Source organism: Prosopis cineraria, unplaced genomic scaffold (assembly GCF_029017545.1).
Source record: "Prosopis cineraria cultivar Desert tree isolate PC_DT_omini unplaced genomic scaffold, ASM2901754v1 PC10, whole genome shotgun sequence".
NCBI classification, from domain to species: Eukaryota; Viridiplantae; Streptophyta; class Magnoliopsida; order Fabales; family Fabaceae; genus Prosopis; species Prosopis cineraria.
The window spans coordinates 31044331-31072097 of NW_026555341.1; the positions used below are offsets into that span (position 1 = coordinate 31044331).

At 30.6% G+C, this 27767-nt stretch overlaps 1 protein-coding gene and 1 pseudogene across 1 annotated transcript; both read right to left on the bottom strand.

Moving 5' to 3' along the window:
• Window positions 1-3716: 3716 nt before the first annotated feature.
• LOC129322555 (uncharacterized) lies at window positions 3717-14778 on the bottom strand. Its single transcript, XM_054968855.1, has 8 exons — window positions 14768-14778; window positions 13802-13865; window positions 11404-11717; window positions 8728-11281; window positions 8009-8587; window positions 5606-6208; window positions 4676-5354; window positions 3717-4053 (listed from the first exon to the last, which is right to left on the bottom strand). The coding sequence occupies exons 1-8, from the start codon at window positions 14776-14778 to the stop codon at window positions 4049-4051; spliced, it is 4809 nt and encodes a 1602-aa protein (XP_054824830.1). The 3' UTR covers window positions 3717-4048.
• Window positions 14779-22139: 7361 nt separating this feature from the next.
• On the bottom strand, window positions 22140-23740 carry LOC129322938 (cytosolic sulfotransferase 5-like; annotated as a pseudogene).
• Between the last annotated feature and the right edge of the window lie 4027 nt (window positions 23741-27767).

Here is a 27767-nt window from a genome sequence, read left to right on the forward strand (position 1 = left end):
TTAATAACACTATATATGACGGGTGTTTCAAACACCCATCATATATGTGTGTAACAATATATGACAAGGATTTAAAATCCTATCATATATGCTTGTTTTTAAAATGTTTAGTTTCCTCTTTCATTTTCATTTTTAGATTTCGCACCGATATTTTCCTTTCTTCTTCTCCATCTAAATTTAAAATCCCTCGCCTTGTCCATTTGCCTAGATTCAACACGATTTCGTCGTGCTCATCTAGATCTACCTAGTCCATTCAAAGCTATGCTCAATTTGCATTTTCACTGTCCATTCACTCACTGCATTCATCAACTCACTTGAGTTGCCTAGCTCAAAGAGGTCGACACTGTTGAAGTACCCTTCTGATTCCACCAATTTCACCAAGGTTGACCCTTCTCGTGTTTTTCTTCGCAAGGTCCAGTGACTGAACGTTAAGGTCAATCCCTTCTTCTTCCTCCTTTTTTAATTCTTGCTTCTTCTTCTTCTTATATATATATATATATATATATATTTTAAATTAGATCTCATTGTTCTTCTAAAATGTAAGTGGAAAAATTCACTTTACCCTGTGCATGTTGAATAGGTAAAATCTAAAATCTCATTCTTTTCTGTTCACGATATTATATATGGTTAATACTTTCTTAACTCTTAATTTTTATTTATAATAATCTTGTTGCCATTTATTTGTTATTCTTTTGACCAGATTTATTAGTTGTTACTATTAGGGGAGTGAATTGAGATTTGTTCTTTGGCCAAAAAAGATGAGATTTGTCAAAAATAGTTTCAATAGGCTCCATATTCAGAATGTTCTATTTGTGCTATTCGAATTATCAATTTAATCAATATCCAGTAAAAAAAATAATATGTTAATATAGTTATTATATACTACGTGCTGCCTTGTCTTCATTAGTAAAAAATAACATGTTAATTAGTTTATACTTTCATCATATTGTTGAGTGATACATGTCTAATTTTGAATATTGAAATGAAAATGAAAAGAGAATCTAATATTTACAGCTAATGATTTGTTTTTTATGTTCACAGCCATGGATGAATAGCTAAGTTCTTGTGCTTTTTAATGATAATATGATTTAATAATTTTAATGAGTTTTATTTTTGTTTCTTTTTGAATTAATTTCCATTCTAATTCAATTCGTATTGTTTTCTAAAAATATTAGTATATTTCTATCTGGATATAGATTTTGTATAGCTATTATATATTTAGAGAGGGTTGCTTGTAGAAACAACCCCTTATTACAAAAAAAAAAAGAGTAAAAAATGACAGTTATTGTAAACAACTGTCATTTTTGCTAGAATATATGACAGTTATTTGCAATAATTGTCATATATTGTACTGCCAATATATGACAATTATTAAATAACCGTCATATATTATTTTAGTGGGAGGAGTTTTATATGATGGGGATATTTAACCGTCATATATAATCAAATATATATGATAGGAAAATAACTGTCATATAAAGGGGTAGACTTTAAATGACAATCTAATAAATGACAATTGTTAACCGTCATTTATAGGCAAAAATAACTATCATTTTTGCTTATTTTTATAGTAGTGAATTATAACTTGTATAAAAATATTCTAAGTCTTTTTGATTTTGGGTTTTGCCTTTCCAAATATACTTGATATCAAGCACTCAAATTGTAACAGAACCTAAATTTAGCCACATTTTGTGGATAATCTTTTAATTCTTCACTTGTGTGTCTAGAATTCTGCTTGCGTATATTGGAATTATATTGACTTTTCATTATTTATAGTGCTCATTGACACATTTTTCTTAGATTTGAATGGCAATGTGAATAACCATAATATTTTGTGTAACTGATATTGCAATCCTTGGTGCAGGTCATTAAAATTCTCAATGGATCTCAAGGACTGATAAAACAGTGCAAACATTGATTAAGGTTGAGGTCAAATGAAGAATTAGTTACAAGAAGGCTAATTGCACGGGATTATTACTTCAAACATTTTTTTGGTGTAGGGGTGAAGAACTTGAAGAGTTGTATTATTACTAAGTATTGTATTTGGTAGAATTGAAAAGTAAATTCATATTAATATGTATTAGTGATTGTATTTTTTCATGATTAATAATAGTTTATTACTATATTATGATTAAAAAATTTTTAATTTCATTTTTTCATTTTTAATATTAAAAATAAAAAATTAATAAGAGTAAATTTAAATTAATAAAATCATTTTATTTAACAATTATTTTAAATAAGTGTCAAACAAGGTCACTTTATTTGACGTTTAGTTTAAACAAACGGTTAAATAAGATTACTTTATTTGGCAATACTTGATGGTTATTTTTAACCATCGTCAAGTATTGTCTTTTAAAATTGTCCCAATTTTAAATTTGGAAAAAAATGATAGTTATTTCATCAAGTAAGATCACCCTTATTTGATAGTTAATAATTGTCAAGTAAGAGGGCTTTTAATATATGATGCCACCTTACTTCATGGTTAATAACCATCATTTAAGGTAAAAAATAACCATCAAGTAAGGGGTTTTTGTAGTAATGAGATTTGTAGTAGTATTTAAATAAAGGCAATATTTAGAAAAAGAGTAATTAATATTAATAACCATCAAGTATTGCCTTTTAAAATTGACCCAATTTTAAATTTGAAAAAAAATGATAGTTATTTCATCAAGTAAGATCACCCTTATTTGATGGTTAATAATTGTCAAGTAAGAGGGCTTTTAATATATGATGCCACCTTACTTCATGATTAATAACCATCATTTAAGGTAAAAAATAACTATCAAGTAAGGGATTTTTTGTAGTAGTGAGATTTGTAGTAGTATTTAAATAAAGGTAATATTTAGAAAAAGAGTAATTAATATTTCATAGTTTACATTATATTAAAGACTAAAAAATTTTTTTGACTAGGATTCTTGCAACCAAAAGGTCTTCAAAAGACATCAACCTCCTCTTCATCTTCCATGCTCATCATTCTCACCATCTCTTGGTGTTTTCTTATTTCATTTACAAAATAGCAAACAATTTGATTTTCATCCGGCTCTTTGCTAAATCCATACATTATTTTTGAACTGACACTCCAAAGAGAAATGATGTTATGAAATGATGCAATAGACTTCACAAAAAATACTCATCTTATTTAAAACATTTTAAATAAAATGCATTGGGCTTATATCTCTATACAACACAAGTAGATCTTTTTTTCCCCTAACTCACATCTATTCTCTTATTGGGAGTAGTTCTATTAGAGACATTATCTCGAATATTAAATATGGACATATCTCTTATTAGGAATTCGATCATTAGTTTGCCACAATGTGAGGATTAGCCCATTTTGCTATACCCAGCTCTAATTAGTAGATAGATTTTATTAAACAAAAGCAAGAGAAAAATTCTCTTAATTAGTGAAAACATCATATTCAAATTAAATAAATGAAAATCCCTCAAGATGATGGATAAGAATTTAATTTGTAAAAAAGGTCTCCAAAATAATTTTTTGGTTGTACCATATTACCCTCCTCTGTTTCTGCCGTATTACCTTGTTTAAAAGCATCTGGAGACACTTCGGTATGGAAGATATAGCCGTTTGGTTAGTTGGAATCTAATGAAATAGAATGGATAGGAATACTAATCAAGACCTCTCATCATAAACCACACCAAAAAAATTTAAAAAAAAAAACGAGGAGGGTGAGAGTTACCTTATCAAAAGACAAAAAGCCCATTAAACTCTGCTTGTAATATTCAAGAAGCTGGTTGTTCACAAGGAATATAAGTTGTATCATCACTGTCAATACAATCCAAAACAAAGATCCACACATTCATATTCATCTACTCTATACCGCTGGAAAATTCTAGATACAATGTTTTACGGGCCTTGCTTTGAACTTCAGAATTTTCAATAACTAGGTTTTTTAACAATACAAACACAAATTTCTAACTAGTAACATCCCCATGCATATGATAATTACTGCTTTCTTTTTGCTCCTGCCATCTGCTCTTTCCTTTATCATATGCTCTCCATCAAATGATTCGTGGTGCTGCAATGTTTTCATTCTGTGAATGAACACATTCATACTTCAACGTGCACATCTTTTTTAACAAATCAAATAAGGCAGATCAGCACAACCATTTTAGCTAGGAAGCTTTGAAGTTACTGCATGCTCTGTACCGAACCTTTTCAAATTCAGAATTTTGATTGATCTCAAGCGCAAATAATTTTGGAGGGAACATAACAATCCATACTCTTTTAACAATGGGGAACTTTCCGTGGAATTCAGATGTTGTTCTGTTTTCATTTTGTGTTAAATTAATGATATTTATCAGCAGTATTGAAAGAAAAAAATGTTTTTGAGCACATGGGATAAATTCCTGATAAAAATAGAAATGATGCATTTCTATTTTCTTAAAGTGAATTATTATTAAAATTTTGAAGTTAATTATAAGCTTGTTGATGTAAGTTTTGGAAACAGAAAAACAGATGTCAAGACACCTGAATAGAATTAACAAGTAACTCTATGAAGTGAGAGGTAACCAAACATTTGCTACGCGTAATTTTTGTAATATTTGATCCATTCGTAATTTTTTAACACATGATCTATTTACGTATATATGTAGTAATACACTAATAGTGATGAGAAAGGAATGAGGAAATTGTGGGAGCATGATAAATATATACCTGTGGTTTCTGTTGAAGTGGGTTCCTCAAAGGAAAAGTCAAATTTTGGGCATTCATTTATCTGGACATCACAAAGATATGGAGCACTTAAGTTGAATCCTTTGTAGAAGTGAGCGACGCTTGGCAATTTTGAAAGTTTCAATGAGTAGAGATTTGAAAACACAATATGTTGTGAAGTGACAGGGGCTTCATCACCATTATAGTTATGCGAAAAGAGCTCCTCCATTTGCGCAGCATTTGATACCTCTATGTGACTTAGTTCTGGAAGAAGCATTGCAACTGTAGGGGTCCTGAAAAGGCATTTCAACTTGTTGCACCCCTCCACTGTTATCCTCCGCAATTTTGGAAAAGAAATGTGGGATACATGCTGAGCTCCTTCCAACTCTTGCATGATTTCCTCTACTTCCTCACATTCTCTAATGACCAACCCTGTCAGCTGTTGAAGGCTTCCGCAAATAGGGGAGGAGAAGATGCATTTCAGCTTTCCACATCCATGCACTCTTAAAGATCCAAGATATTGGAAGCTCAAATTTTGGGAGGGAGTAATGAAAGCGCTGCATATGAAGCTTAGCTCACTTAATTTTTGTAACTCTAATTTCTTTAAAAACAAATCTTCTGGGAAGAAATATGGGAGTTGATCAAGCACTTGACTGCCGCTGTTCCCACGAGGCTCTGCATCCTATGGGAAACACAAATGAAGGTCATTAATGAACTAACAAAGGAAAGGGAGCCTAAACACATTTAACAATTAAACATTACTATAATGATTAATTTTGACCATATATATCCATTGTTCAGGTGTTTGATACTGGGTAGAAGTGGTTCAAGGCTCTAACATGCTACGATAAGTGTTCAAGCACCATTCATTTTTATTTTTATTTTTGTCGTCCACGTGAAACAAACAAAAGCAACATGAAGAATGCGACTTACCTTTCCCTTTATTCGAGTGTAAATGCTCCCAGTTGCCCCTATGATTGAAGAAAATTTTGGGCATTCTCGCACGCTAATATGTGTAAGGTTCACAGCGTATAACTTGAACCCATTGCAGACATCAAGACTCGGCAATTTCTCTAGTCGTATGGATGTCAAGTTTGGAAGCGCGATTTCATTGACATTGTTACTGCTGGCTTCACTGCAGCGCCCAAAAAGCTCCTCTAACTTTGCACATTCAGATATGTCTATTCTCTCTAAATGGGGAAGCAATGGAGTGAGAGAGGAGCTTGAGAAAAGACACTTGAGCTTGTTGCAATGCTCAACTCTGAGGTCCTCCAATTTAGGAAAGCATGTTTGGAATTCGTTATCCTCTCTCAGAATTTCCTCCAACTCCTCACACTTGATTATCGTAAGATATTGTAACATTGGTAGGGTTCTTCCGTGGAAGCCCTCACCAAATACATATTTCAATTCCTTACATTCACTCAGTATAAGGTTTTGAAGATGGACAAAGTTCGAAATCTGTGAAGGAGCTCTCCACGTCACCCACAGCTCTGGCTCACTTCCTAACCACAGGCCTTCTAGTTTTGAACCCAACAGCTACATATACACAGAACCAAAGACATGTCAACACCATAACAAAATCAACAAGTGCTACTGCTTTCTTTCTTTTCTTTTTTTTCCATAAAATTTTAACACATTCATATGATTGTATTTACAAATTTTGTACGACATTTTTTTCTTTTAAAAAAATTAATAGGTGGAAATGCTCATTTTACTTCACAAAAAAAAATTAAAATTAAAAATTGATCAATCAGCTGTTATAATGGCCGCGTGATTTCCTAAAGAAAAGGGAAGCAGCAAAACAGGAAAAATAATTTGAATAATCATGTTGTACCTATCTATTAAAGCTATGGAATGTCGTCTACTTACCAGTTAATCCTTTGACAAAAATTATATATTCAAATGCTGGCTTTCAATTAAAAATTATATATTCAATTTACAATTGAAAATTGATCATTCAACTGTTATTTTTTCCGCACGGTACAAGTGCAGCAAAAAGAAATTAAATATTAGGCAAAGACGATATCCAATTATCATTTTTTGATTTTTTTTGTTAATTTTTATATTGTTGGAAGATGGGTAAATTACAAATTTAATTACATAACCTATAAAATAATTTAATTTAAATGTACAAGAACAACAAATTGCAAAAAAAATAAAAATAAGCAGTCGTTATCAAAATATAACTTCTAATTCAGTGCCACTGCCAGGGTCCTTTTGTAATATTTTTTTTCTGAAGCAATGATACCCTGATTTAAAAATATTACATAATAAGCCAAAAAAATTATAAAATACCACAAATTGTTATCTAAATTTTAAATTACACATGTAAATATTATGGAATAAAATAATATATTATCTATATTTTTTTATTGGTACATGGATAAGAATTTTAAGATAAAACAAGTTTTTTTTAACGTGCAATGGAAAAAGTTATAAATTATAACACAATAATATTCATATTTTTTATTTTCATGGAATAATAAATTTTAGAATAAAATATGACGTTTAAAACTTTAAAATTTTTAACATGTACAAGATGTTTTATGAGAGAAAAATGTGTTGTTATATATAATTTGTTATAGTTATTTTTTTATTATTGTAACTAAACATCAAATAATATCTATTTTTATAATCTTTTAAAAAATAAATTTATTTTTGTAAAATTTCTAAACCATCTATAAATTATTTATTTATTAATTTTAAACAAACGGATCTCAAAACAAATTGTTTTTTATATTCAAAATAGAAAGGGTAAAAAATTCTAAAATTAAACAAATTGTTGATACAAAGAACAAATTCTGAAATAAAAAAAAATATTATGTTTGGCTGAAGGGAGATGGGAGGTAGTGAAGATTTTAATGATTTAGATTAAAAATAAAATGGAAAAAGGAGGTTAACGTTTTTAATTGTGTTTCCTTGCTCCTTCTTCTAACATTTTTTTCCCTTATATTTTTTCTATAAAAATTTTATAACTCTGCTTGCCAATTTTTTTTTTATAATTGGACTCATTAAAATTTCTCCTCTTCCATTTCCCTTGAATCCAATAGAGAATTAATTGTCACATAAATATTTAGAAACCATTGGAAAATGGATACATATATTAGAAAAACTATATATATATATATATGTATATATATATATATATATATATACATATATGAGCATAGTTGTTTTTTAGGATTTTGAAACTCCAATTGCGAGTTAAATCAAATATTGATACACACACACGTGAGACTCCTAATGATTCCACACACTAATAATTGAGACGTAAAAAAAAGTGCGGTAAGATAAGTAATATAAAGAAAGCAAAATGACCAACAAAAATGTGAGTACCTGAAAAAGGCGATTGTTGGAAAAGGATAAACCGTGGCAAAAATCCTGAAGACTCGGCACTTGTTCCAAAGTTAAGAATTTCAAGTTGGGTAACACATTCTCTGAATGATTGTTCCAATCTATGGCTATTGAAAATAAGCATTTAAGCTTGCTACATCTCGAAACATGAAGCTCTCTCAGATTTGGAAACAATACTTGCTCTCCTACCTCTGTACAACTCATTATTTCCTCCAATTCATTGCAATCTGATATTTCAAGATATTCCAATAGTTGTACACTTCTAAGAATTACAGGGGAGAAAATTATCTTCAAATTGTTGCACCCACTCACTGTAAATACTCTAAGATTTTTGAGGCTCACTGTTCCCATTGGACCACTCCAAACAAACTTTAGCTCAGGCATATTATCCAATTCCAGAGTTTCTAAGAGTGAGATCAAGTTGTTTTGGGAATTCATTTCAGTAAAAACATCCCTTTCAAGTGGAAATATAATGTCTTCCACGCTACAACCCTTAACCACAAGTTCCTCCAACTTCAAAAACGATAGTGGAGCTGAAACCTTGTTGTATAACTGGTAGTCCTGTAATTATAATATTTAGCAAATCAATGTAATATATACCTTGCCTTTTTTTTTTGGCATTATTTTCATAGATATTATTATAAATGTAACAGGGAAAATTCCTCTAAATAATACAATGGATAGCACATGAAAATACATACCATATTTATATTTGAACCAACCATAATGTTAACACATGAAGCTCTGAATTTTGGACATTCCACCCAGTGCAATTTTCTCAAACATGGGCAACTTGAATGATAGTTTTTTGGGAAAATGCTAAGCAAATTTTTCAAGCCATGAAGTTTGAGTGATTTCAAAATAGGAAGCTCCATCTGAAACTCTTGATGTTCATCTTCATATTGGCCAAAAGCATACTTTAGTTGAGAAGCCCCCACAATACGCACCTCCTCCAACTGCACAAGGCCTTGAGCACAAGAGTTTGGGAACACATATTCTAACTTATGACAATGAAGGATGGTCAGACTTTTCAATTGTGAGAACACCGAATGTGAATTGTTTGAAGCTGAAATTATTTCATTGCTGGTACCATCACCATCCTCGTCTATTATGTTCTTCAATTCATCACAACTTTCTACAGTTAGCTTCTGTAACGACAGCACAGCTCTGGCGACACGCTTTGGGAAGAGTGATGTCAACATAGGACAACGAGATACATGTAGTTCTTGCAATTTCTCAAAGAAGAAAAGCAAAGGTGGACCGCACCAAACTTCTTTCAAATTGCTTAAAGACTCCAACCTTAACTTGATTAGCTTTGTAAACAGAGTTTCTGCTTGAAACAAATCAACATTATGAGAATTTGCATCAACAACGCATTCTAAATTTGAAAAAGAATGAAGCCACAAGCTAGTCAACTCATCCATCCTTCCTACACCCTGAACGATGTCTGGTACAATATTTTTGAAACCTCCATCAAGTCTATATAAAAAAACAGCTTCAGCTCGTTGTAAAAGATCCTTAATAAATGGACTTAAAGCAAATATTTTTAATTCCCCCAAGAACAAAACCTTAGAGTGACAACCCATTAAAGTAGCATAATGTCCTCCATTAAATGTAGGGTAGTCCCCAATGTTAAGTTCATATCTCTGTAATATGGGAAAAGAGGCATTTTTGGAATAACATCCACCAAGTTTTAAAGTTGTTCTACTCAGTCGGATTTTTGAAGCATATAACTCTTCCAGGCGTGTGCATCTCTCTACTATCTTAAAACTTTGCTCTTTGATCGAAGACAAAACCAGCATCTTCAATTTTCTCAACTCTTCTAATCCTTGTGGAAGTTCCTTAAACGAACTTCCTTTCAAGTCAAGAACTTCAAGTCTTTTGAGGCCTAACACCCATGACAAATCATCACCTAATTGACAACCTTGCAAGCGCAGAGTTTGTAGATTAGTTAGCAAATTCATAGAGTATGATAGTGATGACAAGTCCACTACTTCATCATATCCAGCATTGATTTGCATTACCTTGAGTGCTGCCATACCTCTAAAATTTGCTTCTGATAATTCACATGCACCTACGTTGTTAAAGAGCAAAATCTCAAGTTTTGGAGCATCTAATCTTTGCGGAAATTGAGATGTTTGATTGCACCAAGAAGTGAATGCATAACAATCTTTTATCGACTCATTTCTTGCCACCTTCATATCCTTCTCAAGGTTCACTAGAATAGTGCGATTTTCTTGGGATGATATCCACAATGCTACATCTCGAATTGTGTCATGCATTCTCAACTGATCTTTCTTTCTCTCAGACCACATTAGCAAACAAGAATCTACAAGATTATTTATACCTGCACTCACTTTGTTTCTCACCTCTTCAAGTGAACCCAATTCTTCACACATGCCCACACCAATTGCTATTCTAAACAAATCTTCAACAGAGATATCTGAATCTTCTGGATACATAGAGCACATCAAAAAGAGTGACTTGGATTCATCGCTTCTCAAATAATCATAGCTCAACTTAAGACAAGAAAAAGCATCTCTAACACCTGGTTCCTCCTCAATTGGTTTTGAATACCTCAATTTTCCTAGTGCTTCATTCCATTCTTCTATAGATTTTCCTCTCAAAGAGGCTCCTACAGCTTGAATTGCAATAGGAAGCCCTTTGCATTCCCCAACAATTTCTTGTGCCACATCGTGTAATGATTTGTCCACAATACGAGCATGCTTTTGGAACAATGTCCAAGATTCCTCTTTAGATAAGAGATGCAATGGAATCTTCCTCTCACAATCCATCAAAGTGCAGACGCGTTGACGTCGAGTAGTAAGAAGGACCTTGCAGCCCACATGATAATCTTCAAAAGGAATACCAATATCCTTCAAATCAATCTTAGCCCACATATCATCTAATATCATGAGTATCCTTTCCCCACTACTCAATCTCACTGACAAACGTCTTGCTCTTCCAGCTTCACTTTGTTCTTTCAATTCCAAATCTAGCATGTCTGCAATTTCATCTTGAATCCTTTTATTATCTGGATTTTGGGAGATGGTTGCAAGTATGACTCGATCAAAGAGCTTTGATTTTTTGACCTCTTTGCCAACTTCTTTAATCAAGGTTGTTTTGCCGGAGCCTCCCATTCCATACAATCCAATCATGTGGGTACCGTCATCTTGGAGAGCTGCCAAAAGTTCATCTGAAGCCAACTTCGTAGATTGGAAATACACAAAATTTCCAGAAGAAAATACTCTATATCTGGAATTTCCCCAGGGACAGAAAAGGGATCAAAATTATTCCTTTCAACAAGTTTTTTTGTGTTTTCTATCTTCTTTGCCATCTGTTTGCCCAAACAATATCTCTTCCAATAACTAGTACACCTCCCATGAAAGCAATTGTTGTTTTCTTTCATTTGCTGTTCCAATTTTTGCACCTCATCAATATGAATTTTCACTTCGCCTAGCCAATTCTCAACGGCGTCATCAATTCTTTCAGCTTTAATCATTGCTTCTTGGCGACGATTCTGCACTTTACATTGAGCTGATTCAAGCTTTTGCTTCTCTGTTTCAAGAGTTTCAGTGATTTTGCCAGCACAGAACAAATATTTCCCTTGACGTGCCACTGGATCTACCAAATATTCAGCAACTTTGGCAATAACTGATATTACAATCTCTGCCATTTGAGCCAGCACAGCCTAAAGAGAACCATATAACATCAAAAGTTACATTACCAATTGCAGGTGACTGCATCCCAGCGAACATTAAAGATTTTCCATCTTCCAAAGAATCTAACATTAAAAAAGCATACCTCGTAATCATGTACACGACCCACAAAATTTAAAGAACTTTATATGAAATTATTAAAAAAATCAAATAATATCTTTTCTATTCTGATGAGATTCGAAAATTATACAATATTTGTTTCCCGTCTATTCGTAAAAATATTATTATTCAATATTTGTTACTGTAAGTAACAAATAAGAGTGTGTATATGGCGCGCTATCATGTACAATAAATATAATTTAATTGGTTTACAATAAATATATAAATTAACTGAAGCAAAACTTAACTAAAAGAAATAGAAATAATTTTTTTGAATTAAAATATCGTGCAGGATGGTTCTCAGGTTAAATTTATTATTAGTAAATTATCACGAACAAACATTATTTGATAAAGTGAATTAACAAGATTAAAGCATAACAAATATTTTTAGGGTTAAATGTAATTTTTTCCTTAGACTACAAGTCTATAAACATCTAAAATTCTAAATTTGTTTTTACTGCAATGTTTCCTACAACATTTGAAAATAATGTATTGTCACCATTGCTGTTAACAAATATTAGTTTTGACTATTAATTGACCAAAAAAATTACTCTTCAAAAATTCCAGAAAAAGATAAAAAGTTACAAATAAGTACTATCTAAAAATATTAATAAAAATTAAGTTTTCTAAATTATGAATAAATATCAAGAAATAAATGTTATTTCTTTCCCATGTAAAAGATTGAAATACCATCTTAATCAGTTACCTTGGTAGGCCACTATTTTAACAAAAAATATTATATTTATTTTAATAATTTTTTATTAAAATATTAATAATTTAATATATATATATATATATAACAATTAAAATATTATTATTTACTAGTATTCCACACAATTTATAAGTTAACTTTTAAAATTTACAAATTTTTCAAAAACTACAACTTAATTAGTGTATCAGTGATTTAAAAATGAATGTGATTTTTTTACAAATAGAAATAGTTGAGTAGTTTAAAAAGAATTCATCTATAAATTTTGGAAGATGCAAAAGTTTCAAAAGTTATCTTTTACCCTGTCTTTATGGTTGAGAAAGAAAAGCTACAAATAAGATAAGAGGAATACATGTTTAAAAGGAGTTGGATTTTATTCTCCGCAAAGGAGAGCAGAGGATAGGAGAAACCATTGTAGATCTGGACCGTTAAATTAAATTTAAAAAATTTAAATTTAATAATTTTTAAAAGTACAATTTAAATGATTCAAATTTGCAGTAGGGAGGCAGTAGAGAAAAAAAAAATAGAGAGAAATCCACCCCTGTTTAAAAAGATGAATTGAGATCTTTGAATTTTTGTGAAGTTTATTTGTTTAAAGAAAAAAAAAAAGAGAAGAGTGAAAAGTGGTGTGAGATCTATATTTAAATCCATTTCAAACTCTCTCAAGCAGAAGAAGAGTGAAAACTGAAAAGTGGTGTGAGATCAGTTTAAAAAAAATTAGTTGGTTTGACAGCATAAAAAAAAATCCAGTTCAAAGTTCAAACTCAAAAACATGTTGGACCTGAAAATACAGGTATGAGGTGGAAAAAAATTTCTGAACAAAAAGCTTTTTTCTGATTAAAGAACCCTCGGATGATATGAACTCCGCTGTATGATGTTTGGTGTCAGTATTGTTACATAGCATAAAAAGTAAAAACATTAACGAAAGAAAAAGACATTAATTATTATATCTTTATTCTATAAGGATCAAGTAAGATTTTAAAGCTTTGCGAGAAGGCTAAAACAATCTAACACTGGTTCCACCAAAAGATCATAAAATTAAAGCTCGTGAGACAAAGTGAGACTTGAGCAAACAAGGCTAACTTTTGAGAAACAAAACGATTTCTAGTGTTGGGGTCGTTATGTTGGAATTAAAATTTTAGAGTCTAACAAGGTAACTGGTAAGGTTAAACATAACATTAAAAAAAAAACAGTAAATAACAGAAAAAGAGTAACTTGAGATCTAAAAGATGACGATAGAGAGACTACCAGCGAAGTCGGAACAACTGATGAATCCAAGATCTGAACTGTCTCCGATGTGGCAGTTTGAAGGCTGTGAGAAAAACCCAGATGAACAATTTTGGAAGGGAAATGTATAGATAGCAGGAATAGCGTAAAGGTCTTGAAAATTGAAAATGGAACTCAGCCAGACGATGGAAAGAGAATGGAGAGGATGATGAATGAGAGAAGGAGTAGGACAATAATTGCGATCACTGTTGGAGTGTGATTCGTCCAAAATAAATGTCTTTGACCAAAGTGCCAATCTCTTTTCTTTGCTTTCCAACTATTTTTTCAATTATTCTTAGATGTGTGTGTAGGCACTTCCCGTCGGGTTCTTCTTGGGTGCGTGCTCCAAATTTAATGAATTATTTTATATTTATTAAAATAAAAATTTTATAAAAATTATAAAAAATTTAATAAATCTTTTTAATCATCAACTGTGTTTATATTCAATTTAAATAATTTAATTTAATATTAAAATGTCTATAATTTTTATACATTGATCACCAGATCTACTTTACACAATTTAATTTAATATTAAAATTTTTATAATTTTATATTTTAACTACTTAAATGTGCTTTAGACAGTTTAAATTTAATAAAAATATAAAATATTTTAAAAAAATTATAAGTTAAAAATTTTAAATTTGAACTGTACAAAGTACATCAAAGTAGTTAATATATAAAATTTTTAATATTAAATTAGACTGTTAAAATTAAATCTGATCACCTGATTAATAATAAAAAAACTTGTTACAATTTTTTAATAATTTTTATAAATTTTTATTTTATAAATATAAAATAATTTATTAAATTTAAATCATGCAGATTAAAATATAAATGGTTCAGATCTCATAAGATGAGCACTTTCTTTATTTTCGCTCTGCATCTTTACTTTATATTTTTTAGAATATGTGATGTAACCAAGCAGTCCATGCTTCTTACTCCTCTCACCCATTCTCCATTTTTTCACTCTTCCTTTTCATAATATTATTTGGGAGAAGCAGGGTGCTCATCAAGATGGATCCCGTTCTTATCTGCCATTCAATCTTTGGTTTCTTTTCATTTGTCGTTTCCCAAAGGTAAATTGATAATGGTATAATAATACTTAACCCTCTTTCAGTCTTTTCAACTCTTGAATCATTCAGTCCCAAAAAATTTAATCCTATCTCAAAAATTGCAAAACAAACTATAACGGGAGAATGACAGTGAAAGATCTAATTAATTTAAATTAAATTTCAATTAATTTTAAATGTCAACAAAATTCTTTGATCCTTCAATGGTAATAAATTTAACAGCGAGATTTACAAGTTTAATTCTCAATTTTTTAATTTTATTAAAATGTATTTATAATTTATATTTCAAATTTTAATGAAAAATACAAATATTCATCTTTAATTAACATTGAAAAGTATTAGGTCTAGCAGCTATAGGGATTTGCAAGTTCAATTCTTGATTTTGCAACTAGTTATGATATATTAGCAACTTATTTTTTAAATTTTAATAGGAAAAACAAATGTTTATATTTAATATTGAAAAATATTAAGTCTAACAATTTTAAAATTTGCAAGTTTTGCTCTTTATTTTATAACTTTATTATCATACATTCACAACTTGTTTTTCAAATTCTAAAAGGGAATACAAACGTTCATATTTAATGTTAAAAAATATCAAGTTTAATAGCTATAAGGATTTACAAAAGACCTTGCTTTCTCACTATTGTGTATATTTTTGAACATTAAAGATGAACATATATGTTCCCTATGAAAACAAATTGCAAATGTATCATTATGAAGTTTTAAAATTGAGAGCCAAACTTGCAAATTTTTAGAGCTATGAGACTTATTGCCACTAAAGAACCAAGAAACTTTGTTAGCATTCTAAAATTAGTTAGAACTTAACTTAAATTAATGGATACCTTGAAAATTAACTATCATTCTTCCAACTATATTATATACTATAGAAATATCATTCTAGAATTACTTTCTTGGGATAATTTTGAATGTGAGAACGCCTAATAAAAATTTCATTGAAAGTATGATAAATACTTTGTTAAAGGACACTTTAATCTTTTAACTTTATATTAGGTTTTATTTGATCCCTTAGTTAATTTTATAAAATGTCTTTTTCAATCCATTAACAAAACATTCAAACTTTTAATTTATTGACAAGACATTTTTATATGTTGACAAATTTAGTTTGAAACTAATTATAACAATGTTAGAATTAGAAGCCTTGGAAGCTAAGAATATATTTATAAAATTAAAAAATTAAAATAAAATTTTATATAAAATTAGAAGATCAAGATATACTTTAATCTAAATACTTTTCATTTCGGTCAAGGGCCGTATGGAAAATTGGCTTAATCATCTCAAAATGTGGTTCTCGTGATCGTGGCCCAGGCTGATAGATTGGTATCTAAATACTGCATGTTGGGCAATGCAGGCAATTATACTGGGCACTGTAGTTTAGATCCGACTTTTCTCACTGCATCAAAGAGCCCCAGAATATATACATAACATATATATATATATATATATATATGTATGTATGTATGTATGTATTATATACACATCAAAAGGCCAATTCTTTGCAACCTGAGCTTCTGACAGTTGTTCAACCAGTATAAAGCAATTATTTAGTAATAAATCTTCACTACTGCTTTATATCCTATGCCCGTTTAGATTCGGACCAAGGCTCCCTAAAACATGTGGGCGCCAGCTTTTTTATTGTTTACAAAAGCAATTGTTTTATTCAGTCTTTTAGTCTCTTTAACCATTCATTATTAAGATTAAAAAACTATATCATCTCAATAATTGTAACTCGAATCATAAAAAAAGATAAAAAGTTGAAAATAATGGTTTTGGCTGCTCTCTTCGCTTGTCTTGGCACAGAGGACAATGATTCCCTAGAAACTTTTTTTTTTATTATTTTAAATAAAAGCCAATAACTTGGTCAGGCAATCATGTTGTTTTATTTAAATCCATGAGCCTCTCACAGACCTCCCGTTCACACTTCTACTTTCCCAAGTTGATTTATTATCTCTCGGCTTATATACAATAAAACATGTCATATGCTGCACTGTGTTTTTATAATTATATATGATTAGATTAGCATATATATCTTCAGTTCCTTTTTTTGCGTAGTGCAAATAAGTAAATAATGCAGGGCAATTGAGAAGAGCAAATCAATTCTATTTTGCGTTGCTAATTATTCAAAGCTAATTGGAAGGAAATGGGGAGAAAATGTTCCTCGACGCATGCATTGTTTATATGATAGCAATTGCTTTAGCCAATCGTTCTTCGAATTTCATATATGAAGCAGCAATGGAATAACGTCCAGATTCATTTATATCGTGTATAAAATTTTCCTTCTTCTTCTTGATCAAAACATTAAGAAATGATCAAAGCTTTTATGTCGTATAGAAAATTTAATTAGAAATAAGATTTTTAATTCTTTTTTTTTTAAAAGCTCGAACAAACTTTCTAAAATTTCCCAGAAGTATTTTTTTAATTAAAAAATGAAACAAATAAGCCCTTAATTGGAAGATATTTCCCTTGGTTTGATTTTTATTTTATTGGTATATATGACTAAACATTCGAATTTGATTAACACCCTAAATCCCATAAATAGTCTAAATTCTAAAATGCTTTACAGTACGCACCTTGGCCTCTATTATTTTGATTCTCCCACATAAGATTTAGGATTCTTGCTGGACCACGTTCCCTTCTTGGGATTTCCGCAAGTATCAGTCAGTGTAAAATATATAAAACTTCAACAGATATACAGCTTATTCTTCAAACTCCTTACAATACATGAGATCAATATTGATCAGTTCACTTTTTCGTGTCCATATGTGTGTGTGTGTTATTTTGAATATATCACTGGCCAGAAGAATTTTCTTTTGGAATTTATCAGTTTCAGCGTTTTTCTGGCAAGTGTAGGGCGAAAAGTTAGTGCAGGGGGTGGTAAAATATAGCACTGGCAGCAGGAGATCGGTCAAAACTGCCAAACGCTGCCTTGCATATCACTTGCTGGCATTGAGCTTAAATGTAAAAGAACCTTGTGTTCACTTTTGAAGCGTGGATAAAGACAAGGACATGTTGAGTTGATGTGCAACTGAGCATAAAGCGTCCTGTAGTGAACCAAAAACCATTGTGTCGATAAATATGGTTGTTGATCCAACCCGGTTCTGTGGGCACGGTAGCAATGAGATCTTCGCGTTCCTGAGAAATTTGTTCGTCTTCTACGAGGAACTTGTGAAGAGCGGTGAGATAATCAGATTTTGAGTTTTTTTATGCCATTTTTACAGTCTGAGAAGTATAGAGAGAATAGTGGGATAGATGATGAAGTGAATGAAGGTAGTGAGATTGTTAATCAATCTAACAAAGTGTGATATTGGAAGATATCAAACCTCATCCCAATAATTCTGAATAATCAAATCATATGTAAAAAGACGAAAGGACTGAAAATGAATGGCAAAAAGACAACAAGTCCTTATCAAAGTCAAATCTTTCCTGTCTGCAAAATGATATTGATACGCAATTTCTAAGGTCTTTAAATATCAAAACAGAAAAGCCTTGCGTGTAAGACAATAGGAACATAATTTAATTACTCCCTTCGTTTAAAATATAAGATATTTTTAACTGAATCTTATTTCCTAATAAAATACTTCCTACTTTTCAACTAATCCTATCTTTTCATATTTACTTCTATTAAACATTTTACAATAAATATAAAATCATTATCAATAGGGGCATTTTTAAAAATAAAGACAATGATTACACATCAAAAAATTAAAAATACCTTATATTTTTAAACACCTAATTTCTAAAAAAAATTTTACATTTTTGAACGAAAGGAGTATAAATTTTGGAAGGTAAATTATGAGTATTAAACAATCAAGTTATAGTTTTTTTTTTTTGGGAAAAGATGTAAATTATCTATAATCCAATTTTTCACATGTAAAATCGAATTGGAAATTGCATGCTTAGTTGGTAAATTAACCAAACACACGCCCACACAAAAACAAATAATAGCTGATGGTTGAAAGTGATCATATAATTAGTTATATATCCACATATTAGACATTTTATTTGATCTTTTTTCTGATCGAATGAAAATACGTTCAAATGTAATTCACATAAATAATGTCCAAGCAGTGAAAATCTTATAAAAGTTAAATAGAATATTCTTTTGGTGTAAACAAATAGGAATTTTTTGGGAGGAAGTGAAATATTTAAAAAAAAAACTATGCACAATTTTTTAAAATAAATACACACCCATATATAATGTCACTTGTTTATTACAGTAGGGTTGCCCAATAATGATGCTTGTAGTTGGGGCCTTGCATATATATATAATAGTATTTTTAATTCCGCCTTTTTTGATTCAACTCCCCCATTTCTGAAGGACCAAGTGTAAAAGGATTGTGTAGGATCTAAATCCCCTGAATTTTCTTAATTCTTTGTATTTGGGCTGTGCCCCCTTTTCACTATTAAAAAAATAGTATTTTTAACCGAAATAATCATTTTTATAGCAGCTCAAAGATTAGTGTGGTTAATATTTAAATCCACAATGTTTATAAAAAAATTATTTAATATTTAATATTTTTATTTTAAGTTTATTTTCCTAACAAAAATAAGATTTATAGGTAAAAAATAATATTTTATTGAAAATATAATAAATATATATATTCATATAAATTATTTTCATATAAATAATTGAAAATAAAATATAATATATGTATATCTCTTTAATAATATATTATTTGATATATGTATATGTAGTTAAATAACATATATTTAATTTCGTATATAATAATTGTAAATGCATTTCAATTCAATTAAGCTTGGAGACGGGAAATAAAGAGTTCAAACCATAGTTTTTTGCATATTTTGCAACAAATATATGACATGACATGTGGTTGTGTCATGGCATGAGGTGACGGGGTGACATGGCATCATCTACCGAACACATGGTAAGTGACGTGGCAAACTTTCTTCCTTAAAATTTCCCCTCCCCTAACCTTGTCCAAACAACCCTCCTCTTCCTTTCAACCAAACAAGCCCTTAAAAAAAAACGTTCCTTCATCTATCTATCAAGCAAACAAGCACAAAGACACATCATGCTCACCAAACTTTCTTCCTTTGTTTCTTTTGTTTTTGTTTTTGAATTGATAGCCTTAGTAAACAAGACAAAAAAAATCAAATCATGTCAGAAATTAACAAATTCTTACACTAGAGTTTAAAATAGTGATATCATGAGAGTCTTAAGACACTTGATGAGCTAACTAGTCCATATATTTTTTAACATATTTAAAAACATGGTTGAAAGTGACAATCTAGTTTTATATAACTAGATTTCTTAATTTCTAAATTAGATTTCTTAATTTCTAAGAACGTTGGATTTGGAATAACTATAAATTTAGTAAAGGCAAACAATTGCCAATTAACCATCCCAATTTTTATAATTCAAAACTAGATTTATTTCCCATAAGGAATATTTTAATTTTTTGAAAGATATCACAAAATAAAATAAAAACATTAAGAATTTAAAAGTAATTTATTCATTATTTTTGATAAGATAATTTATTTTAATATAATTATAATTTATTATTATATGTAAATTAAAATATGAATAACAATTTATTCTATTTTAAAATTTATTGTGATCATGCATATTAAATATATCAATAATAACGTATTTTTTATTAGAATATGCTGTCATATGGATGCTTATTTGCCCTTACACTTGCATTATTTCTTTGATTAACCAGGGGAAATTTTAAAAATAAATTTTCTATTAAGTTTTACCCTTTATAAAAATTATATTAAAGAAGAAAATTTGTTCCAAAATAAATATTCCTCGATCAATCACTCATCATGTCATATATAAGTAAAAATTTAAGCATCAACTTTCATTTTATAATGTATTATCTTTATATAAAAGTAATATAAAGATAAAGGGGTGAATTTAACCATCAGCAAGTTTATGAGAAATGTCTATTAGTATATATGTAGCGAGAAATAAATCATGAACTAACCAAAAAGTAGCAACCGACGCCTTCCGTTATTTTTAACTAACGGCCGTTTCTTAAAATTGTGGGGCCTACAACACCTGAGACGATTTTCATGCCTCAGTCGTCCTTATCATCTTCTTCTCAGATCAAAACTCCGACGAAAGATGTGTCGGCTCCTTGGGCCCCTAGAATCTCAATCTCAACCATGTAATTCATTTTTCTTCTTTTGTCATCCTTTACCTCTAAAGACGGCGTCCCCAATGCTAGCAGCTGCGTTCTTGGCTGAAGCAGCGCCATCAACGCCTCTTTCTACAGCTGAGCCAACGCCAACTCTGGCCTATCATGGAAGCTCGAGCTCATCAACGTTCAATAGCTCAAGAAGAAGATACAGTTCTGCAGATCTTTTATCATATGCCAGAGCTTCCAATATCAAAGTCGCCAGATACACAAGTGTCGAAAGAGTTCTTCTTGCCTCTGTCTTCCTCCTTTGCTGATTCGAAGCTTGAGATTCTCATGGCTATGCAGGAATCAATGGTGAGGTGATTCTTTATGTTGGCGCCATTGGAAGCCCTCAGCTTCTTCTTTGAGTGGGATTGGTTTAAGACCTTATCTATCTTTATGGGAAATTGCGATGGCTCATTATCTTTCCTACGTCAGGCGGTGGACAAGAGAAGGCCATCAAGAAGATAGAGAAAGAGTTAGACTAGTTTGTTCAGTTTTGGGTGGATGAATACAGACGCAGCAGGGACAACTCTAGTCCTGGGCAAGGCAAGGCCAAGAACGGCAACTTCATGGACGTACTTCTTTCCATCGCCCGTCATAGTTGTCTTCTTCACCCACAAGCGAGAAGATGTCGGAACATGAGAGCTGTTCCAAGTGACTTCAGTGTTTGAATTCGACAAACACTTAACATAGAGGTGAGGAGTTGCTCTTCTTCACCTACCGAATTGCTTCTTCTTCCTTTGATGGTTCGTTCATGAAGATGATAGAGAGAGAGAGAGATGAGGAGTTGCAGAAAGATAGCCCATGCATTCTGAAAATGAGAGAGAGAGAGAGAGAATTAAAGGAATGTGGGCTCCCCAATTTTAATAAAACGGTGTTTGTTAAAAACAGACGGAAGGTGCTCATTGCTTTGTTTTTATTAGTTAATAATTTATTTTATATCACCTCACATTATAAACTATCAGACTATCCGCGAAAAATAATGGATGGTTAAATTTGTATTTTTATCTAAAATTTTATAAGAAACACAGCTTGCACCTCTAATTACCAGAAGATAACAAAGTGAAAGGAATTACCATTTTATTGATAATTATTCTACAAGTTAACAGTTTGACAACGTATAAAAAAACCCATGAAAATAATTAAATTAAATTGTGAAGTCAGCTAAGACTTCAAAGCTAAAGAATAACGGACGGTGCAAAAAACCTTTGTACATCTTAACACAATTTTTTTTTTTTGGATGACCCGAATAACACACATTGTCAATTAACAGAAATTAAAAGAAACTGATATGTCCAAATTTTATGAAGAGATATGGATGTCGCACACAGAAAGTATAACCCGAATCACACCTTGTTTTTGATGGACGAGATTGTCAAGTAACATATATGGATCTAAAATTTCAAGCCATGTTTCCCCAATTTCTCTTTAATAATAAGATCAATACGCTCGCTCATGTCAATTGTGAGGAAATTTTTCCAATCTCCAACTTCTCCACGCCTAAAGTAAGCCTTATTGTCTATGCCAAACCACACTTTTCCAGTCTTATTCACTTCCAAATTGCTCAAATTCTCAAGACTACAAAGCTTCAATATATCTTCCACCACATTTCCCTTCACTTCGTCCTTTGAAAAACCACACCCTATAAACTCAGCAAGGTCCTTCAAAACTTTGATTGGCTCGCGCCTCAAATCTTCAAATCTCAAAAACATTATCTTCTCTGCTGGCTCTCCAAAGCCTCCTTGTAGTATCCCAAAATTTGATCCCAAAACGGCCCATAACAACTGTTCCTTGACAAAACTTTTCAAAAAAATCTTCAATTGGAATCAGCCCTTGGGTTTCTGGTCTTATCTTGTTTGCGAAATGCCAGAATGAGACAAACATGTCCTTTGGGTTTCTACACAAGTGCACAATCTTACACCTTGACCCCTTCACAGATTCTGGCAACAAAACATACGGGAGATGGGTTGCAAAGAGCCTTGGTGATGAGAAAGAGCTCAGGTCAGGCATGGTAGTCTGAAGATAGAGAACGCCCTCTAAGAAGGGTACAAGATCATGAGGATTAGTAGTGAGGAGAGGATGAGAGTGACTACAAGTATGAGTCTTGCGATTGAGAATGGCAAAAGTTAGGGCTTTGAGCCAGGTGGTACCAGATTTAGGTGAGGTTACGAGGAGGATGTCAGAGTCATGAGCTTGAAAGTGGTTCTGACAATTGAGGGTTCCTTGCAATCGGTTTGTGGTGAGCCAAAAACCATTGTATTGATGGATACAGTTGTTGAAGAAACCCGATTCTTTGGGTAAGGTAGCAATGAGGTCCTTGCGTTCTCGGGAAAGGTCTTCGACTTCAACTTTCTGGAGGTACCTAGGAAGAGTAGGATGATTACAAGTTGCAGGCTTTTCTGCTGCCATGGTTATATTATATGAATAGTGTGGGGTAGCATGGAGAGGACAAATAGAGATAGACGATGAAGTGATCAAAGTAATGAGATTATGAGATTGTTGAAAGGTTTACATAAACTTTGAGAGGAAATTATGGAAATGACAAAATCAAAGACGAAGGCATCAGGTGGTGATTTATTAAAGCATTGGTGATTGAAGATCACATATCCGATCCGTATCTTCAACTGCCACGTATAAAATATATAAAATCGTGAAAGACGAAAGCTAGTATCACTAACCTGGGTTTTTTTTATGCCATTTTTACAGTCTGAGAAGTATAGAGAGAAAAATCGGATAGATGATGAAGTGAATGAGGCTGTGAGATTGTTAATCAATCTAACAAAGTGTGAAACTGAAAGATATCAAACCTCATCCCAATAATTCTGAATAATCAAATCATATGTTAAAAGACGAAAGGACTGAAAGCAGATGGCAAAAAGACAACCAAGTCCTTATCAAAATCAAGTCTCTCCACTCTGCAAAAATGATATTGATACGCAATGTCTAACGTCTTTAAATATCAAAATAGAAAAAACCTTGCGTGTAAGACAATTAGCAACATAATTTAATTATAAATTTTGTAGGGTAAATTAGGAGTATTAAACAATCAAGTTATATATATTTTTTTTTGGAAAAAGATATAAATTACCTAAAATCCAATTTTTCACAAGTAAAATCGAATTGGAAATTGCATGCTTAGTTGGTAAATTAACCAAACACACGCCCACACAAAACAAATAATAGCTGATGGTTGAAAGTGATCATATAATTAGTTATATATCCACATATTAAAAATTTTATTTGATCTTTTTTTCTGATCGAATGAGTTCAAATGTAATTCACATAAATAATGTCCAAGCAGTGAAAATCCTATAAAAGTTAAATAGAATGTTTTTTTGGTGGAAATAAATAGGAATTCTTTTTGGGAGGAAGTGAAATATATATTAAAAAAACCATGCAATTTTTTTTAAATAAATAACATATACTCCCTCTGTTTAAAAATGTAAGACATTTTTAATCGAATTTTACTCCCAACAAAGTAATTACCTAATTTTTAATTATCTCTATCTTTTCATATTTAACCCTATTAAACACTCTATAATAAATATAAAGTCATTATCATTAGGGACACTTTCAGAAAAAAATGAAATAATTATACCTCGAAAGACTAAAAATATTTTATATTTTTAAACATCTAACTTCTCAAAAAATATCTTATATTTTTTAATGAAGGGAGTGCATATATATAATATCACCTCTTTATTACAGTACTGAGGGTTTCCCAATAATGATGCTTGGGGCCTTTAATATAGATAATAGGATTTTTAATTCCACTCTTTTTGATTTAACTCCCCCATTTCTGAAGGATTTAGTGCAAAAGGACTGTATGGGATCTAAATCCCTTAAATTTTCTTAATTTTCTGTATATTTAGGCTCTGCCTTCTTTTCTCTATTTAAAAAAAGTATTTTTACTATAGTTAATCATTTTTTTACAACAGATCAAAGATCAGTGTAGTTAATATTTAAATTCGCAATATTTTATAAGAAAATTATTTAATATTTTATTTTTTTCTTGTAAGTTCATTTTCCCAACAAAAATAATATTTATAGGTAAAAATAATATTTTATCAAAAATATAATAAATATATATTCATATAAAATTATTTTGTCATATAAATAATAAAATATAATATACGTATATCTCTTCAATAATATATTATTTGATGTGTGTGTGTAGTTAAATAACATATCTTTAATTTCGTATATAATAATTGCAAGTACATTTCAATTCAACTGAGCTTGAGGATGAGAGATCAAGAGTTTAAACCATAGCTTTTGCATATTTTGCAATAATATATGACATGACCTGTGGTTGTGACATGACACGAGGTGGTGGGGTGATATAGCATCATCTGTTGAACACGTGGCAAGTGACATGGTATCATCTACTGCATACATGGCAAATGATGTGGCATAAGGTAGCATCACGTGATGCATATGTAGTAGAGTAACGTGGCATAAAATACATTATTATTTTTAAAAAAGTTTCAAAAATAAACTTTTAATGATAAAAAAATTTTATCGACAACATATACTTTTAACATTGTCACCACCAAAAATATTAGTGATGAGAGTTATGATGATGACAACCTTTTTTGCTGCTAAAAACTTTTAATGATGATTTTTGAATTTTTTTTTGGTAGTGGTTGTTGTTAGAGCCGTCAATTAGTATGGGCTCGGCCCTTTTAGGCCCGAAAAAATTGAGGATCGGGCTTCTATTTTACCTTTAAAAAGGTAAATCGGGCCTAAAAGAGTGGCTCTTTTAGAGCTCGAAAATAAAAGGACAGGCCCTTTTAGGTCCGTTTATAATTTTTTTAAAATTATAATATAAAAAAATAAAAGATTAAATACATAACTCAAAAAATGAACATATTAAATGCATTCATACATCCATCATTTATTTATTAAGATTTAGCTGATAATATTAACTAAGTTTAATTTTTATTGGTATTTACTTTGATGTTACTGTTTGATATTAGACCTAAATGTTTTAGTTTTCTTTTATTGTTGTGGGTAAATTGATTTAAATTTATTTTCTTAAACTTAATTTTATGAATAATAACTTTTTTTATGATTATATATATTTTTTATAATTTTTAATTGACAAAATAATTTTAAAAAAATAGGGCCGAGGCCCTGAGGGTCGGCCCTTTAGCCTTGAGGGCTAAGGTCGGGCCTTAAAAATGAAACCCTAACATACAATCTAGCTTATTAGAGCCAACCCATTTAGGCTCTGACCCTTCAAGGGCCGAAGGGCCGGACTGGTCCTAATTGACAGCTCTAGTTGTTGTTATGTTAGAAACTTTACCTTTAGATATTAATTGTTCTCTTTTTGTAGCCAAAAATTTAAAGAAAAAGGTTCATTTATCTATCTATCAAGCACAAAGACGCATGCTCAAAACTTTCTTCTTTGTTTTTTTTTTTTGAATTGATAGCCTTGGTAAATAAGAAAAAAAATTAAATCATGTCAGAAATTAACAAATTTCTACACTAGTCTAAAATAATGATATCATGAGAGCCTTAAGAAAATTGATGAGCTAACTAGTCCATATATTTTTAGCAAATTTAAAAACATAGTTGAAAGTGACAATCCAATTTTATATAACTAGATTTCTTAATTTCTAAGAAAGTTGGATTTGAAATTACTATAGATTTATTAAAGACAAAAAATTGCCAATTAACCATCCAAATTTTTTAATTCAAAAGTATATTTATTCCCATAAGGAATATTTAATTTTTTTAAAAATAACATAAAATAAAATAAAATCATGAAGAATTTAAAAATAATTTATTCATTATTTTTTATAAGATAATTTATTTTAATATACTTATAATTTATTATTAAATGTAAATTAAGATATGAATAACAATTTATTGTTTTTAAAATTTATTGTGACCATGCATATTAAATATATCAACAATAACGTATTTTTTTATTATAATATGTTGTCACATGGATGCTTATTTGCCCTTACACTTGCATTATTTCTTTGATTAACGAGGGGAAATTTTAAAATAATGTTAAAAATAATATTTCTATTAATTTTAACCCTATATAATTAACTATATTAAAAAAAAAAATTTGTCCCAAAATAAATATTCCTCGATCAATCAGTCATTATCATATATAAGTAAAAATTTAAGCATCAACTTTCATTTTATAATGTATTATCCTTATACATATTAAAAATAATATAAAGATAAGGAGCAAATTTAGATATCAATTATGTTTTGAAAATTATCTATTAGCCCATATGTAGCGTAAAATAAATCATGAATTAATAAAAACGTAGCAACTGGCGCCTTCCGTTAATTTTAAACTAACCTCCGTTTCTTAAAATTGTGGGGGCCCACATTCATTTAATTTTCTGTCACATCTGAGACGGTTTTCATGCCTCTGTCGTCCTTATCGTCTTCTTCTCAGAACAAGACTCCGACAACAGATGTGTCGGCTCCTTATTAGCCGCGTTCCTGGCTGAAGCAGCGCCATCAACGCCTCTTTCTACAGCTGAGCCAACGCCAACTTTGGCCTGTCATGGAAGCTCAAGCTCATCAACGTTCAATAGCTCAAGAAGAAGATACAGTTCTGCAGATCTTTTATCACATGCAGAGCTTCCAATATCAAAGTCGCCATTATTAGAGTTTACACAATTAGAGTTTGCTAAAGAGCTTACAAATTTGTCTTGTTAAATTATTTTTAATTAGTTTACA